The 16588-nt window shown below is 47.0% G+C and overlaps 1 protein-coding gene across 2 annotated transcripts; it reads right to left on the bottom strand.

Moving 5' to 3' along the window:
* Positions 1 to 441: 441 nt before the first annotated feature.
* On the bottom strand, positions 442 to 15922 carry C1D (C1D nuclear receptor corepressor). Of its 2 annotated transcripts, none has more exons than XM_083435512.1 (6): positions 15682 to 15922; positions 13113 to 13282; positions 10600 to 10774; positions 7330 to 7396; positions 6839 to 6894; positions 442 to 743 (listed from the first exon to the last, which is right to left on the bottom strand). In XM_083435512.1, exons 3-6 carry the CDS (start codon positions 10738 to 10740, stop codon positions 567 to 569), a joined length of 441 nt encoding a protein of 146 aa, XP_083291638.1. In that variant the 5' UTR covers positions 10741 to 10774; positions 13113 to 13282; positions 15682 to 15922; the 3' UTR covers positions 442 to 566. The 2 variants fall into 2 exon arrangements, with proteins under 2 accessions (XP_083291638.1, XP_083291639.1); XM_083435513.1 differs by lacking the exon at positions 15682 to 15922 and adding an exon at positions 15627 to 15678.
* Between the last annotated feature and the right edge of the window lie 666 nt (positions 15923 to 16588).

Below are 16588 nucleotides of genomic sequence, written 5' to 3'. Positions count from 1 at the left end.
CCTTCTTAACTAACAGACTTCTCTGCAGAAGTGCAGCCCCTTCTGGAGGCTCCGTCATTCCTGAACTAGAGCACCAGCAGAACTAGAACGGAAGGAAACAATTCTTATTAACAGCAGATTCATTCAAGAGGATACTTGATAAACCGCGGCAACAGCAGCTAAGCTGGTTTAGCACGAAAGAACTGCACAAAAGGGTCAGATGCAGACAAGCAGATACATTTGATCACGGACGGTGCAATCTGCAAACTATCTGTTCTGCAGTTTTGCTCTTCAGCTGCCTACCATATGAATACCTTGTCGTGTTTCCCAGATCAAAAGACAAATTAGCTATAAGTTCTATTTTGTAAAAAGTAGGTAGGTTGGAAGACCCTGATTAGTTAATTTCAGCTTCTCTATCAAAAGTCAAAATAAACAACAGGATCTGGGGAGGCGGGGGACAGGTTGCAAATCTCAAATGGTTTTTTGTTATAAATTTATTTTGCCAAAATGTATTTTTACTGCATATGAAACATGAGACATTCAATTAAAATATTCATTCCGCCTATACCAATGAAAACAGGGAAATCCTAGTGTGTTTTCTTCTTTTTCGCTGGAACGGGAGTTCTCTTCGCAGACTTGTTCTGAGGTTTGGGCTCATAGAGGGCACTCCGCAGAAATCTTGAAGCGGCTCCTTTATCCAGCCTGGCGGCTTTTTTCTTGTCCGTTATCTCTTTGACTCTGTTCATGTAGGTTCTTATTCTCTCCTGGAAGACATGGAAAGATCACACTTCCTATAAAAAAGGTGTAGGGGTTGTTAAGCAAAACGGTAAACAAAAGACCCACCCCACACTGTTATTTCCTTGCACATTCCAGAATTCAACTTCGCCAAAAACCAACTCACAATGGAGACTCTCCTCCAAGACGAAAATCTAATTCTCAAGGGCTAAATGCAAAATTCATGCCTGAGATCCTTTTGTTAGTGTTGCTAGCTTAGCTCAGGGATGGAGAAGCTGCTCCTTCCAGCCTCCTCAAGGACTCCAGCTCCCATCAGCCCCAACCTGCAGGACCAATGATCAAGGATGATGGGGCTTGTAATTCAGTAATATCTGGGGGGCCACAGCTAAGGCGGCCCCGCACTGAAAAGGGCCATGGAGCAATGGCTAAGCAAGGGAGCACATAAACCTGGACCAACTGCCCGGACGACAAGACACACACACCTCAGCCTCACTGCTTTCTCCAAAGGAAAGCAGAGCAATAAGTTTGGCACCAATGTGCATTAAAGGTAAAGGTAAAGGTACCCCTGCCCGTACGGCCCAGTCTTGACAGACTCTAGGGTTGTGCGCCCATCTCACTCAAAGAGGCCGAGGGCCAATGCTGTCCGAAGACACTTCTGGGTCACATGGCCAGCGTGACATCGCTGCTCTGGCGAGCCAGAGCCGCACACGGAAACACCGTTTTACCTTCCCGCTAGTAAGCGGTCCCTATTTATCTACTTGCACCCGAGAGTGCTTTCGAACTGCTAGGTTGGTAGGCGCTGGGACCGAACAGCGGGAGCGCACCCCGCCGCGGGGTTTCAAACCGCCGACCTTTCGATCGGCAAGCCCTAGGCGCTGAGGCTTTAACCCACAGCGCCACCCGCGTCCTTCCAATGTGCATTAAGAATGCATAATTGCCCATTATTTACAGTAGTGGGGGAAGCAATAGAGGATTGTGGGTTGCCTCAATTGTATCTCAAAAAGCCAGCCAGCAGAGCTATTCCAAGTGGTGCGAAGTTTATTTATATCTAAGTGAACAAAATACTGGAGCCCTCGAAAGCCTGCTGGGACATGTCTCTAGGGACCTTGTGGATAAAATACTTTGCCACCATGACAAGTTGGGACACCGTGGTTGTAACAGGTCCAGAAGGGGTATCCAAGGAACCACCTAGCCCTTTTCGGTGGGCTCCATTGAAGCTCTGGAGGCCTGAAATTGTCTGGCTGACCATGACCATCAGTCGCCACGGGCAAGGGTCTTGAGCAAACTGTGTGCTGTGGGTCAGTGTGGTCTGACTGGGTAGCTGAGTAGAGGGATGTACCATAAGCACATGACACCACTTCTAGAAGAATTGCACTGGCTATCTGACTTTATACTTTGCTTGTTGTTGTTGTTTAGTCGTTTAGTCGTGTCCGACTCTTCATGACCCCCTGGACCAGAGCACGCCAGGGACTTCTGTCTTCCACTGCCTCCCGCAGTTTGGTCAAACTCATGCTGGTAGCTTCGAGAACACTGTCCAACCATCTCATCCTCTGTCGTCCCCTTCTCCTTGTGCCCTCCATCTTTCCCAACATCAGGGTCTTTTCCAGGGAGTCTTCTCTTCTCATGAGGTGGCCAAAGTATTGGAGCCTCAGCTTCAGGATCTGTCCTTCCAATGAGCACTCAGGGCTCATTTCCTTAAGAATGGAGAGGTTTGATCTTCTTGCAGTCCATGGGACTCTCAAGAGTCTCCTCCAGCACCATAATTCAAAAGCATCAATTCTTCGGCGATCAGCCTTCTTTATGATCCAGCTCTCACTTCCATACATCACTACTGGGAAAACCATAGCTTTAACTATACGGACCTTTGTTGGCAAGGTGATTGATGTCTCTGCTTTTTAAGATGCTGTCTAGGTTTGTCATTGCTTTTCTCCCAAGAAGCAGGCGTCTTTTAATTTCGTGGCTGCTGTCACCATCTGCAGTGATCATGGAGCCCAAGAAAGTAAAATCTCTCACTGCCTCCATTTCTTCCACTTCTATTTGCCAGGAGGTGATGGGACCAGTGGCCATGATCTTCGTTTTTTTGATGTTGAGTTTCAGTATACTTTGCTACTGACCTACAAAGCCCTAAACACTGTTTTAAACATAACTCTTAGAGGGTTCTTTTCATTCCCCATTACACTAAAAGCGGAACCAAAATAGCCTCTCCAAAAAAAAACCCACGCCCCATAAGCACCTTTAACTTGCTTGCAGATTATCCAGCCTATTTAAACCTGCAGTTCTACTTGCACAACTATTAGTAGAACACACTATCAGATTCTTTTGAATCACCTCGAAGGGTAGCTGTGTAAATCCCAAAGCATCCACTCAGCACAGTTGTTTCATTTAGATAAAATGTCATTTCAGATAGCAGTGGTACAAGGAAGAAAAGGATTCTACTTTGGTGGGGTGTATAATATAAATTATGTGGCCTCTTCACCTCATGGTGTCACCATAGAAAAAGGCTGGAACTGGTGCCAATGATCCAGAAAATGCTGGCCCTGGTAGGGGCTCTGATGGTGTGGCTGCCATTTTGTCTCTGCTTCAGGCAGCAGAACGTCCTGGGCTGGCACTGATCTTTTGCTTAAGATTTCCAAAATTACGAGTATACGGAGTTCCCTTTAATCCCATTACAACAAACGTTTGATTAGATAGTGACCTTGCTTTCTCAAGACCATCATAACATGTTGTGTGATGGCCTCAGGAGTGCTCCAACAAGCCATAAGAATAAATGGCAAGCCTATATGTCGACGTACGTAAAAGGAGCTGATGAAGAGATTTACATTCAATGACACACGTAATGGATTCTCATAACCTGATTGAAAAGTTCCACTGAACCGATCATGTATGTTCCCTTTGATCCTAAGTACCAGACATACGGCAAGATAGCAGTGGCTACTGATTGAGCATCCATATGCAAGATAAAGACATCATGTCATCCTTCAGAAGGAAATACCACCCACCTCTCTCTCCTTCCCCCACCCCACTTCATTATACCATGTTTACAAGGAACTAGAAGAATTGGAAAATAATCCCTTTCCTCTCAGGGAGTTCAAGCTTTCAGCAAAACGAACAATTCACACATCGCTTGAGATTTTCCACACTAAATATATTTTCTATAGGCTATACTGACAGAGCTTTGGGAAGAGGTAAGAAAATTTGAATGGCAATTTGGTTCAGATAAGATCTTGGAAGAAATGCAAATCTTCTTTCTAAAAGAATGCACCGCAAATCTAGCCACACGTTATGTATGGGCACGAAGCCATAGTTCTCTACGCAATAGTAACTTTTATTCTGCAATTAGTTCTGCCAGCCATCTGCTTTTATGGTTACGCACTGTTCATTGTTTTAGCAACGATGCGTGCGTGTATATAGAATAATACAATGTATATGTCACAACTATTCTGATAGATTTGATCTGCAGTTTTTCTATTCTTCAAGCTAAATCATTTGATTTGATTCTTGAAGTCAGCAGAATTTCCAAGATATCCTGCCTTATATACTGTACTCATGCATCTAAATGGAATATAAAGACAACCCGAAAAGATTTATTGTAGGCAGTAAATATGTCACTAATGTAGAATTACTGGACAGTATACATACAACTGGTGCCAAAAAAGCTTTTAGCTTTGTTGCCGAACTGGATTCTTTACTGCTGAGAAAATGAATTAATGGAGGGATTGGAAAAGGGGAGGGAGAATCTTTTCCCGTTTTTGCTAGTAAATCAACCACATGATACTTTTAAAGTCATACAGGAGTAAGGAAAGGTAGCCTCAGAGATTAACACAAGTCTAAGTATTTATAGGAAAACACACTGTACTGGAAGTTATAAATAATTATTAGATGTGCAACATTTTTCCATTCCGCAAGTGAAAAGGTGGCTGGCACAAAATTCGACTCTCAGTAGGGAGAGGAATCAGAACGGATTGTCTGACTTTTAACTTGTAGCCCTTTTGGAATTTCACCGAGACTGAAACTTCTGCTTGCAGAGACAGACAAGACTGTTTCAAAGAAACACTCGCCTCCTGGGAATTCCTAGCTTAGGAAGGTGAGCAAATCATATGAACAACTGGTCGTACTCAATGGTGGCTTTGCTTCAGCAAATTTTCACTGGAGGCAGTACACCAGCACATGGAAGCAAAAGCTTTGTACTGGAAGCAAGTGTGGAAAAGTGGTTAGCATAGGCTCTCTCTGATGTACCGGTGGTGTTTGACTCCAGTAAAGCTTGCTAAGATGTATAAAAATCCTTCTAATTTATGCTGGAAATGCAAGGAGAAAGAAGGTACAGTTTTTCATATGTGGTGGACGTGTAAAAAAAGTAAAGGAAGATGACCTGGATGGTCGCCAGATTCTGTGTACAAATCTGAAGGTGCAGACCATCGCCCAACTCAAAACATGAAAATCCCCAAACTCGGTTCCATGGGTGACTCTGAGTCAACTCCCTGGGATAGTTCATTGTTGTACATTGTTTCTAAATTTATTGTTGTACATTGTTTTGATTGTCTGCTTTAATCATACAGTGGTGCCTCGCAAGACAAAAAGAATCCGTTCCGCGAGTCTCTTCGTCTTGCGGTTTTTTTTGTCTTGCGAAGCAAGCCCATTAGCGGATTAGCGCTATTAGCGGCTATTAGCAGCTATTAAAGGCTTAAGGGATTAGCTGCTAAAAGGCTATTAGCAGCTTAGATCAGCTGTTAAGCGGCTTAGCGATCAGCTGTTAAGCGGCTTAGCGAACAGCTGTTAAGCGGCTTAGGGGCTTGAGAAAAAGGGGGGGAGGGGGGAAAAACCCCAGGAATCGCAAGGCATTTTCGTCTTGCAAAGCAAGCCCATAGCAAATTCGTCCTGCGAAGCACCTCCTAAACGGAAAACCCTTTCGTCTAGCGGGTTTTCCGTCTTGCGAGGCATTCGTCTTGCGGGGCACCACTGTATTTGCACATCAGTTTCTAATGTTGTGAGTGTCCTCTATTTCAGAGGCTTCTACTCTGCAGCCTCTTACAGTTGTTTTAACTGCGTGTTTCTATTTGTTTTTAGTTCTTATCTGTTTTAATTATCAGTTTTTATCCATCCATTATCCGTATTTAATCTTGTATTTTATTCAGATGTTTATGTCCCAACAAAAGAAGAATGGAAGACTAAGATGATAGACTATGCCGAAATGGCTAAACTTACCGTGAAGATCAGACACCAAGATGAGGAAAAACTCAATCAAGAATGGGAAGATTTTACAGATTACTTTAAAGAATACTGTAAAAATCTTAAAACATTACCAGGTTTGATGTAACATTTATGAACTAATAATAGAATTAGGAGGAAAAAAGAAGTTATAATTAATTGGAGAGACATAATTATATGCAAGGAAAATTAAAGGGGGGAATGGAAAACAGAGGGGGCGGAGGGGGGAGTCATTTAATGCAAATTTGGATTGGATATGTACATACAAAAGAAAAAATGCAGTTATTTTGAAAATTGAAAAATAAAGTATTTTTAAAGGGGGGGGGACATAGGCTCTCTCAACCTTGGTCTCTAGATGTCTTGACTACAACTCCCATCATTCCTAGCCAGAATGGCCAGTGCTTAGGGGAGCTGTTGTTCAAGAAAACCTGGAGATCCAAGGTTGAGGAAGGCTGGGTTAGCACTGGAAGAGGACTCGGGAGATCAAAGTGCAAACAGCCATGAAGGTCTAGGTCAGGCATCACCAATCTTTGGTCCTCCAGATGTTTTGGCCTACAACTCCCATGATCCCTAGTTAACAAGACCAGTGGAGGGATGATGGGAATTGTAGTCCAAAACATCTGGAGGGCCAAAGGTTGGGGGTGCCTGGTCTAGGTGGCCTTGGGCCAGTCAGTGACTCTTAATCAACCTCACAGGGTTGTTGAGAGGTTAAATTGGGGTAGAGGAAGAACTAGGAATACCACCCTGACATGCTAGGAATAAAATAAAAATATAAAATAAGGTTATAATCGAGGATTGATCCAGGAACACACACACGGGGGGGGGGGGTTAACATTGTGCAAGCATTTATCCCAGGAATTTTGCACTGTATTTTAAGTAAGAATCTGATTTTGTACTGTATTTTCAATAAGAATCTTACCAGCTCCTGTTTCACTGGGTGCTCCTTTGGATTAATTCCTTGTGTGGCAAGATATACTGTAAAATGAATTTTATTAATCAATATTATTATTGTTGTGAGAGCAAATAGAATCCTTACTACACATCTAAATTGCAAAATCACACATCAATTGCAAGACTGTAAAGCTGCTTTGCTAAACTGAACTCAGTGGTATTCGTCATAATATAAAATGCCTAACAGCTGGGTGAAATGGCATCAAAGGCTCTACGGAGAATCGGAAGGGTTGCTAGAGGAACCGAAGAACAAGAAAAGGGAATTGATCAGCTATTACAAAAATGGCGAAGGCTTAAATAATTAAGCTTTTCTTTAAGTGTCACTTATAAAAGTATAGTGGCTGTAAAATCATCATTAGAAATAGGATGGATGCTTAGCTGCCGAGCTGCATATTTAAATATGCAGTTACATGCTAAAGTGCTTAAATTACCACCATAAATTTCATACTCCACACTCACCCCAAAACATCGAATTCAATGTGTAAGCAGAGACCAAATCTAATTTTGCTTGTTCAAGAGGATCCAGCTAAAACACAAAAGATACAAATGTCATCGTGTGCATTTCATTATCTAACTGAGACATCAAAAAAGGCTTCCAGCTACAGGAACCAATTACTATCACAGTATAGCGTCAATGGCACATTCCCCCCAATCAGGAATCTAACAGTACTTCGCAGAATTCCAAGTTCATTTTTTAAAAAAATCAAATTGTTCATGGAATCCTACCCAATAATTTCAAGTAAACAAATTTCTAAAGAACAGAAAGTAATATTTATGTAGGCATGATCTGCATTTGGGGGCTTGACTTTCAGACACCTAATAAAACTGTCCCATTAAGGTATTACCTACCCAACCCAATGAAATGTCAGGAAATCCACAAAGTACAGTCATACCTCGGGTTACAGACGCTTCAGGTTGCGCGTTTTTGGACCGCGCACCGCGCCAAACCCGGAAGTACTGGAATGGGTTACTTCTGGGTTTCGGCAGTCGCACATGCACAGAAGCGCTAAATCGCACTTTGCACATGTGAAGAGCACCAAATCGCAAGCCGAGTGTGCGCAGATGCGGTGCTGCGGGTTGCAAACGTGCCTCCCGCACGGATTATGTTCTCAACCCAAGTGTCCACTGTATGCTGAAATAAGCTAATAACACAACTCAGCATCTATGTGCCTGTTCTGAACGTTTAAAACGATTCACATTTTTGCACATGCTTCACATAATTTGCAGGAGCATTTACAATAACTCTGTAAGGCGAGTATTATTGTCCCTGAATTGCAGGTGGAGGGACGGCTTCCCAAAAGCCAACTGATCCGATTCTAACAGGACTTGACAGTTTGCAATTTAGGGAGCTTGCGTATACTCCCAGGGAAACGGGTGGATATTTCAGATCTTTCCGTGGGTGAAAAAGAGAAGCCCACAAACGAGAAGCATCACTGTTCCACAGGAAGGGGAAACCATCGATGTCAAAGGACAACACAAGGCATTCCAGGATCCTAAGCATCCCCAAATACTCCCCAAACCGACCCCAAAACTATGCCAGCCTGGGAGCTGGCCTATTTTATCCTCCTCAATCTGCTGCAGTCAATGGGAAGGAAATATATATATATATTTCATGACTGTGGTAGGAAATAGTAACTCCACCCCAGCCCCCAGCAAGCTGTCTGGGCTTCAGAAGTAGCAGTCTCCTCCACCAACATCACCACCAAAGGAAGCTCTATGAGCCATTACGCTACACCACTGCTCCCATGTATTAGCTACCGTATTTTTCGCTCTATAGGACACACTTTTCCCCCTCCAAAAATGAAGGGGGAAAGTGTGTGCATCCTATGGAGCGAATCCAGGCTTCAGGCAGTTATCCGCAAGCCCTCTGAGCGCGGCGGGAGTTCCCACCGGGCTCCGAAGGCTTGTGGACAGCAGCCTGTTCTGGGGGCTGGGGTCGGGGGAAGCTCGTTTTTCCCCAGCCCCAGCCCCACGGCTAAAAACGAAGCAGCGCGCAACCTCTCCTGGCTGGAGAGGTTGCGCGTGGCTAAAGAGGAAGCCAAGACAGCCAGGGGGATGGATCCTGCTCGCTGTCTTGGCTTCTTTGCTCTTTGGGGCTTGGGGGGGAAATAATTTTTTTCTTTATTTCCCCCCCTAAAAAGTAGGTGCGCCCTATGGTCCTGTGCGCCCTATGGAGCGAAAAATACGGTACTTGTCAATCCTGGCAGTGATCCAACGAGGTAACCTGTGGCCCTTCCTCACAGCCAACTATGAAAGCCCCAGGTGCTCAGAAGAGTTGCTTCTCTTTACAAGCAAGGAAAGGAGTCCTACGGCACTGGTGGCGATGGATCGCTGCCACCTGTACAATGCATGCAGGGATATTGCAGCTGTACACCAAAAGGTAGAAACGTGTTTTTTTGGCTGTCAAACCCAATCTATCATTTCGTTCCTACAGGATTTCCAGGAAACTCAGGTTACATGAGTGTGCAGCTTACAAGATTGAACATGGATGCTGTCAAAGAGCTGAGTTGTCAGGACCGTTGTGTTTATAATTTATTCATGTTTGGAAAGCTTCGGGGGTGAAATTCCCTGATGGACGAGTTTTTATTTTGCCCCAAAGAAATTACAAATTGGATTTTAAATGTTAAGGTACATAGATACATGTACCAAGGCCTCAGCAGTGCCTTGTGCTGTTTCTGGGTGTTGAAAGTGAGAAAGAAAAGATACTTCATATATTCTTTTAGATCTGTTCTTCCTATAGCTGGAATGGGTACGGTAACAGTTTAACACCTAGATTTTACATTCCAGGGCGAGTTTATTCTAAAACCCCACTTCCAGAAATAAGGCAAGCAGAGAATGTATTTTGATTTCTGGATGAAGTACAAGCCACCCTAATATGAAAGACGGCTGGGGACCCTCCCTTCCACCACCTATTACCGTATTTTTCGCCCTATAGGACGCACTTTTTCCCCTCCAAAAATGAAGGGGAAATGTGTGTGCGTCCTATGGGGCGAATGCAGGCTTTCGCTGAAGCCTGGAGAGCGAGAGGGGTCGGTGCGCACCGACCCCTCTCGCTCTCCAGGCTTCAGGCAGCTATCCGCAAGTCTTGCAAGCCCAGCAGGAGGTCCCGCGGGCTCGCAAGGCTTGCGGGCAGCAGCCTGCAGCCCAAAAGCTCGGGGGACAGCGGGGAGGCGCAGCGCCGCCACCCCGCTATTCCTCGACCTGGTCTGGAGGATGGCGGGGGGGGCGGAGAAGCATGCTTGCTTCTCCCCCCTGCCAGCCCCACAAGCTTGGGGGATAGCGGGGAGGCGGAGCACCGCCACCCCGCTATTCCCCGACCTGATCTGGAAGCTGGCGGGGGGGTGGAGAAGCAAGCTTGCTTCTCCTCCCTGCCAGCCCCACAAGCTCGGGGGATAGCGCGGAGGCGGAGCGTCGCCACCCTGCTATTCCCCGACCTGATCTGGAGGCTGGCGGGGGGGTGGAGAAGCAAGCTTGCTTCTCCTCCCTGCCAGCCCCACAAGCTCGGGGGATAGCGCGGAGGCGGAACGTCGCCACCCCGCTATTCCCCGACCTGATCTGGAGCTCCGTCTCCCTCTTCTAGCTTGGGGATGGCTGCGCAAACCTGGGGGGGAAATAAAAAAATTTTCCTTGATTTCCCCCCAAAAAAACTAGGTGCGTCCTATGGGCTGGTGCGTCCTATAGGGCGAAAAATGCGGTAGTTAAAAGACAAACACTGTTGTGCCTCCTTACCTTCTGGAGAAGCTCACTTCTCGACACAGACATCATAGTCTTCAACATCTCATCCACAAAACCAAGAGACTTATCAAAGGCCGAAAGGTAATCATGGATCTCTGCTGGGTACTCTTCTCCAGCAAGATCACTCTCTGACATTATGCTCTACACACAAAAACCAGGACAGGTTTACCTATAGTACAGGTAGATAAACAGAGGAAAATTAGGCTCATGAAATGGTCCGCGAGCTCTTAAAGAAATCACTTACGTCAGCCTATGGGTTGACAGTCCTGGATAACCAACGGAAGTCTGCAAGGTTGGCAACTTTTTTCATTTTGAACAGGTTTTCAAATATTATCAGGATAGCATAGGTACCACTTTCATGCACCTCTGAGAGAGGTGAGAGCCAGTGTGGTGTAGTGGTTAAGAGCGGTAGTCTCGTAATCTGGGGAACCGGGTTTGCGTCTCCGCTCCTCCACATGCAGCTGCTGGGTGACCTTGGGCCAGTCACGCTTCTTTGAAGTCTCTCAGCCCCACTCACCTCACAGAGTGTTTGTTGTGGGGGAGGAAGGGAAAGGAGAATGTTAGCCGCTTTGAGACTCCTTAAAGGGAGTGAAAGGCAGGATATCAAATCCAAACTCTTCTTCTTCTTCTACCTCATGAAAGTGTTAGAATTCCTGCTCCATGATTGCAGTCATGGGATTGTTGTCTTTCACATGACACTGTGTTTTGACTCCACAGAGTGCGAAGTGACGGAGACGGGATGTTGGTGTTACTGTGTTCTGTTAAGTAGGACTATTGTCCTTTATTCTTTCTTTGCTGTCTGATGCTAGAGAGAGCGGGAGCCATGTTGCGGGGCTCTGTATATGTTTATATGTAAATAAAGTAGATTAGCCAAAATGCTGAGCTGCTGAGGTCTCTTACGCAAGCTGCGCAAACTCTGCGGATCCCTAAGTGTACCGATGTCTGTTGGCATCGGCCGCTGTGATGTTCGAGCAGAAGAAAGCTTTTGAAGCTTCTGAACGATCAACCAGGAGGGAGGGAACATGCCAGTTGCGCATTTGTCTCTGCCAGGGTCCTACTCGAGAGTAGGATGAGCTCCTGACAGAAAGCCACCATCAACTTGGGTTCCAAGACAGAAGAAAGGAGAGATATAAATGTAATAAAATTAATAAATGTGCAGCACCTAGAAGGGTCAGCAAACGTTTTCAGCAGGGGGCCGGTCCACTGTCCCTCAGACCTTGGGGGGGGGGCAGACTATATTTTGGAGAGAGTGAAAATGAACAAATTCCTATGTCCCACAAATAACCCAGAGATGCATTTTAAATAAAAGCACACATTCTACTCAGGTAAAAACAGGCTGATTCCCGGACCGTCCGCGGGCCGGATTTAGAAGGCGATTGGGCCGGATCTGGCCCCTGGGCCTTAGTTTGCCTACCCATGACCTAGATCATACTGGTAACATTTAAAGCAGATGGCCCTCCAGATGTTGTTGGATTCCAGTTCCTACCAACCTCAACCAGCATGGCCCATAGTCTGGGATGATGAGAGATGGAGATGATGAACATCTGGAGAGCCATAGATCCCCCCCCCCCCCATTTTAAAGATTTAGATTTGGGTTAAGACTACTTCTCATGCTGCTCTCTGCTCACCATTGGAACCAGAATGCTGACCTATGAAAGCAGGAAGAACTATCCATTCTGAAGGAAATCAGCCCTGAGTGCTCACTGGAAGGACAGATCCTGAAGCTGAGGCTCCAATACTTTGGCCACCTCATGAGAAGAGAAAACTCCTTGGAAAAGACCCTGATGTTGGGAAAGATGGAGGGCACAAGGAGAAGGGGACGACAGAGGACAAGATGGTTGGACAGTGTTCTCAAAGCTACCAGCATGAGTTTGACAAAACTGCAGGAAGCAGTGGAAGACAGGAGTGCCAGGAGTGCTCTGATCCAGGGGGTCATGAAGAGTCGGACACAACTAAACAACAACAAAGAACATAAGGACAGCCTACTGGACCAAGCCAATGGCCCATCTAGCCTCTGCTCTCACAGTAGTCAAACTGAGGCCTGTGGGATCCCTGCAAGCAAGACCTGAGCTCTAAAGCACCCTCCCTTCTTCCAGCAACTAGTATGCAGAAGCATAAAGATCCAATAGCGGAGGCCATTTCTGGACCTTTTCCTGGTCTCCTTTACCATGTAAAGCAGGCGGAAGGAACCTTTATCAGCCGCTGGGTTACAATTCTCTTGTGGTTAACCTTCTCGGGAGTACATGCCGGCAGCGGAGCGGCAGTACCCAAAGCATTCTGGATTAAGTAATCTGGAATAAAGACCGCCCTGTTTCAATGAATCCTCTCTCTCATCTGTTGCGCACAGTCCGCACGTTGCCATCACAGCTGCTCGAACGCTTGCACCTCAGCACAATGCAAAGTGTGGGTGCAAGCATTCAGAAAACAGTTTGAGAACTCCAAAAAACACTATGTGAGCTGAGCACAGGTGATTTAAGAAGTAGGGTTAAGTGTGCAGAAAACAGTACCTTGCTTAAAATAATCCGGAATCAGATGCACTTTCACCTATAACTGTTGGAGGGCGGTTTCCTTTGAAAAGCCTTCATCCACTCATTTGCTGTGTTTTGCAGAACTCAGTTTAGGCAGGCGTTTTATTTGTCGATACCTCCTCACCCCTTTCTGTGTAGTCTTTCTCAAGCTGGCAAACATCAAAAACATAAAATATATTTAAAACTTATATAATACATTATGCAATATATAAGCAAGGACCGATATTTCACGGTGTAATTCAAACAACAGAAACTGCCATGGCCAAAAAAATCCCATCAGTTAAAAGCCGCTTTCAGTGCTGGACTGAAGGGGCCATTCATTGAGCCTCCCATAGAATAGGGTCCTTTTATAATACAGGCCTTCCTTAGTGGCTACCAGTCTAACTTATCATAAAGGCATGCTAACAAGGAGGCCTCTCTGATGCTTATCGCAAAGGATGGCGAGCTCTACAGGCTGTGTACACATTAGAGGCCTGAAACGTAGCAAGGTCACATCCCCACCCCAGGCTGAGTTGCAAGCTATTTTATTTGTCGATGTTCACACCACAGAGGTGGCAGGGCTATAGATTTATCCCAGGCCCGTTACCAAACTCCAGTTCACTGAAGCTGCCGTCTGTGCCAGTGCAAGGGCTGTCTGAGCCTTTGTCAATAAGCTACAAGGTACTGTAGCTAATGCCACGTGGACTCAGCTACAAACCAGTGTTCGAAACTCCCATTGTTCTAGGCACATTTTGCGACAGGGAATTTCATTAGCGTGAGCAGTTTCTGAGCTCTGGGCGCAGTACTAAGATTTCAGATTAAAACTGCAGAATGGAGGGAAAGGACTTTTTCTGCCTCCCCACTTCTAGCTGCTCTCTGAAGAGTTGAGAAGAGACCCCTTAAGAATATTAGGGGGGTGGGCAGGGGAAGGACTAAAAGGTAAAGGTACCCCTGACCATTAGGTCCAGTCGTGACCAACTCTGGGGTTGCGGCGCTCATCTCGCTTTACTGGCCAAGGGAGCCGGCGTACAGCTTCCGGGTCATGTGGCCAGCATGACGAAGCCGCTTCTGGCGAACCAGAGCAGCGCACGGAAACACCTTTTACCTTCCCGCCGGAGCAGTACCTATTTATCTACTTGCACTTTGACGTACTTTCGAATTGCTAGGTGGGCAGGAGTAGGGACCGAGCAACGGGAGCTCACCCCGTGGCGGGGATTCGAACCGCCGACCTTCTGATTGGCAAGTCCTAGGCCCTGTGGTTTAACCCACAGCGCCACCCGCGTCCCTAGCGGAAGGACTAGACCATGTGAAAAATTAACTTAATATTTTAGCGGCAGTTCATTCATTTTAAGTTTGTATTCCTCTTATTAAAAAGCACACCTAGCCTAGGCATTCCATTCTTGCACCCATAACCTAGGTTTTAGGGAGTCATTCAGCTCCTAGCTTTCATATCTCAGTTTCTAACACTGCTTCAAACACATGTGGTGGGAGCAGACTGGAGTCAAAGTAGGCCGAAATGTGCCCACAGCCAGTGTCCTTCAACTAATCTGGCCCCAAACACAAAGGGTTGTACAAAAAGGTAGCACACTATTTTCACTGACTCCACCCCCCCACCCTACTGCATCTTTCTGGGCCATAATCACATAGGACCGGCTTCTCGCCACCCCTGGGTGGAAACAGAGGCAGCAGCGGCAAAGGTTGGTGCTTCTTGACAAAAACCAAGCAGAAACTCTTTCTGCTCCGGCGAACCCAGCAGATGCAACTCAAAGGAAAAAGTGCTTCATTAACTACAATAGCCGAATGAATTGCCCAGGTCCACATGTACACCATGCATTTAAAGCACAAACAAGCACACACACACACCCCACAATTTGAAGCGCATGGCTCCTCCCTCTCCCCTCAAAAAAGAATTCTGGGAACCGTAGCCCCTCTGGGATAGAAACTACAATTCCCAGGGTTCTTTGGCAGCAGGGGGAAGTCATGTGCATTAAACATGTGCTGCACATGTTTTAACAAATGCTTAGTGTGGATCCACTCTAAACACGAAATACATAATCAAAACAAAACAAAACCACCCCCTCCCAGAAACACATTTTTAACACCCTTTTAAATGTGTTTGTGGAAGGGAGTGGGGAGAAGGGGGCTACTGATTTGCTTTCCTCCTGTTCTTGTTTTTAATATGTATTTTGTGTTTTTAATGCTGTGATCCGCCCCTGGGATCTAGGGATGAAGGGCGGTATACAGAATAAGTAAGAAAATGAGAACTGCGGAGAGCTTTTCCTTTCTTTCCTTTCCTTTTTTTTTGGGGGGGGGGTGTTGGGGGCACTTTCCAGAAGAGGCCCCTGGGCGATCCTGTGGGTCAGGGGACGCCTCGCGGCCGGATCCACCAGATCTCCCCCCTCCCCGGAAAGGCGCAACCAGCTCTGGGCCCAGGGACCCCCTACGCTTTGGCGCTGCGGAGAATGCAGTCCCTCCACCGCCACCGGGCTAAACGGGAGGCCAGCGCCCGCCTGCCTGCTTCCTCGCGAGCCGGGGGCCCCGCTCCTCGCCCAGCGGCGCTTCTTCCTACCTGCGGCGTGGAGACGGCGGGCCTCCGCTTGCGCGCAGCGCTCTGACGCAGAAGCCGGGGAGGCGCACCCAGAGTCCCGCCCGCCTGCTCGGCCTGCCGGGCTTGGGCGAGGCGGAGCCGCGGAGCCTGGCCGCCGATCGCGCTCCTTCGCTGGGAGACGAGGAGGCCGGGCCTGCGCAGCTCGACCCCTCCGAGCCAAGGGGGTCCCGCGGGTCTCCGGCCGGGCTGCGCGCGGGGAAAGGCTGCGCTTTACGCACGCCCGTCCCCGAATGGGCGAGCGAGACGAAGGGAAGGCAAGCCGTGGCCTTTCTGGGGTGGGGGGCAGCTTGGAAAGAGGGCCTTCCTAAGGGGCTGCTTGGGAGTCCAAGGTGGGGGCTGCAGAGCGCACTGCCAGCTTACGGCGCCCGAGTTTGGGACGTTGCTAGCGGGGCGCGCGGATTTATTTCTGATTTTTGTCCGCCGGAACTCCCAGCAGCTCAGTTCCGGCCCCTCTCAGGGGGGCGCCTTTGCCATTCTAAAAAGAAGGGGGGAGGTGTTCGTGATGAGCTCTGGAACCTCTTTTTTCTAGGAAAATAGCACTGATGTAGATGTAATAATGATACGGAAGGGGGGGGCATGTCTTCTTCACCTCCTTCTTCGCTACAATATATCCATTTATTTCCAATTGTCAATGTCAAAAGGGACTAAAATCTATAAAATTCATAGAAAATCAACGTGCCAATTTGTTCAATTTCTCTAGGACTCCATGACACCTCCCCTGTCCTCCATAATCCCTCAAGCAAGGTGTCAAGACCCTAATCCTGTCAAATCACTCTGCCAAGCCTTTCCTCTGGGCAATGCCAGGTGGCAGACTATGCATACATGGACCATTGTCTTCTCATCACCGGTACTCAGCATGTGCTTATCT

The sequence above is a fragment of the Podarcis tiliguerta genome, assembly GCF_965153285.1.
Source record: "Podarcis tiliguerta genome assembly, chromosome: 3".
In the NCBI taxonomy this organism is placed as follows: domain Eukaryota; kingdom Metazoa; phylum Chordata; class Lepidosauria; order Squamata; family Lacertidae; genus Podarcis; species Podarcis tiliguerta.
This window is presented reverse-complemented; position numbering and strand designations above follow the sequence as displayed.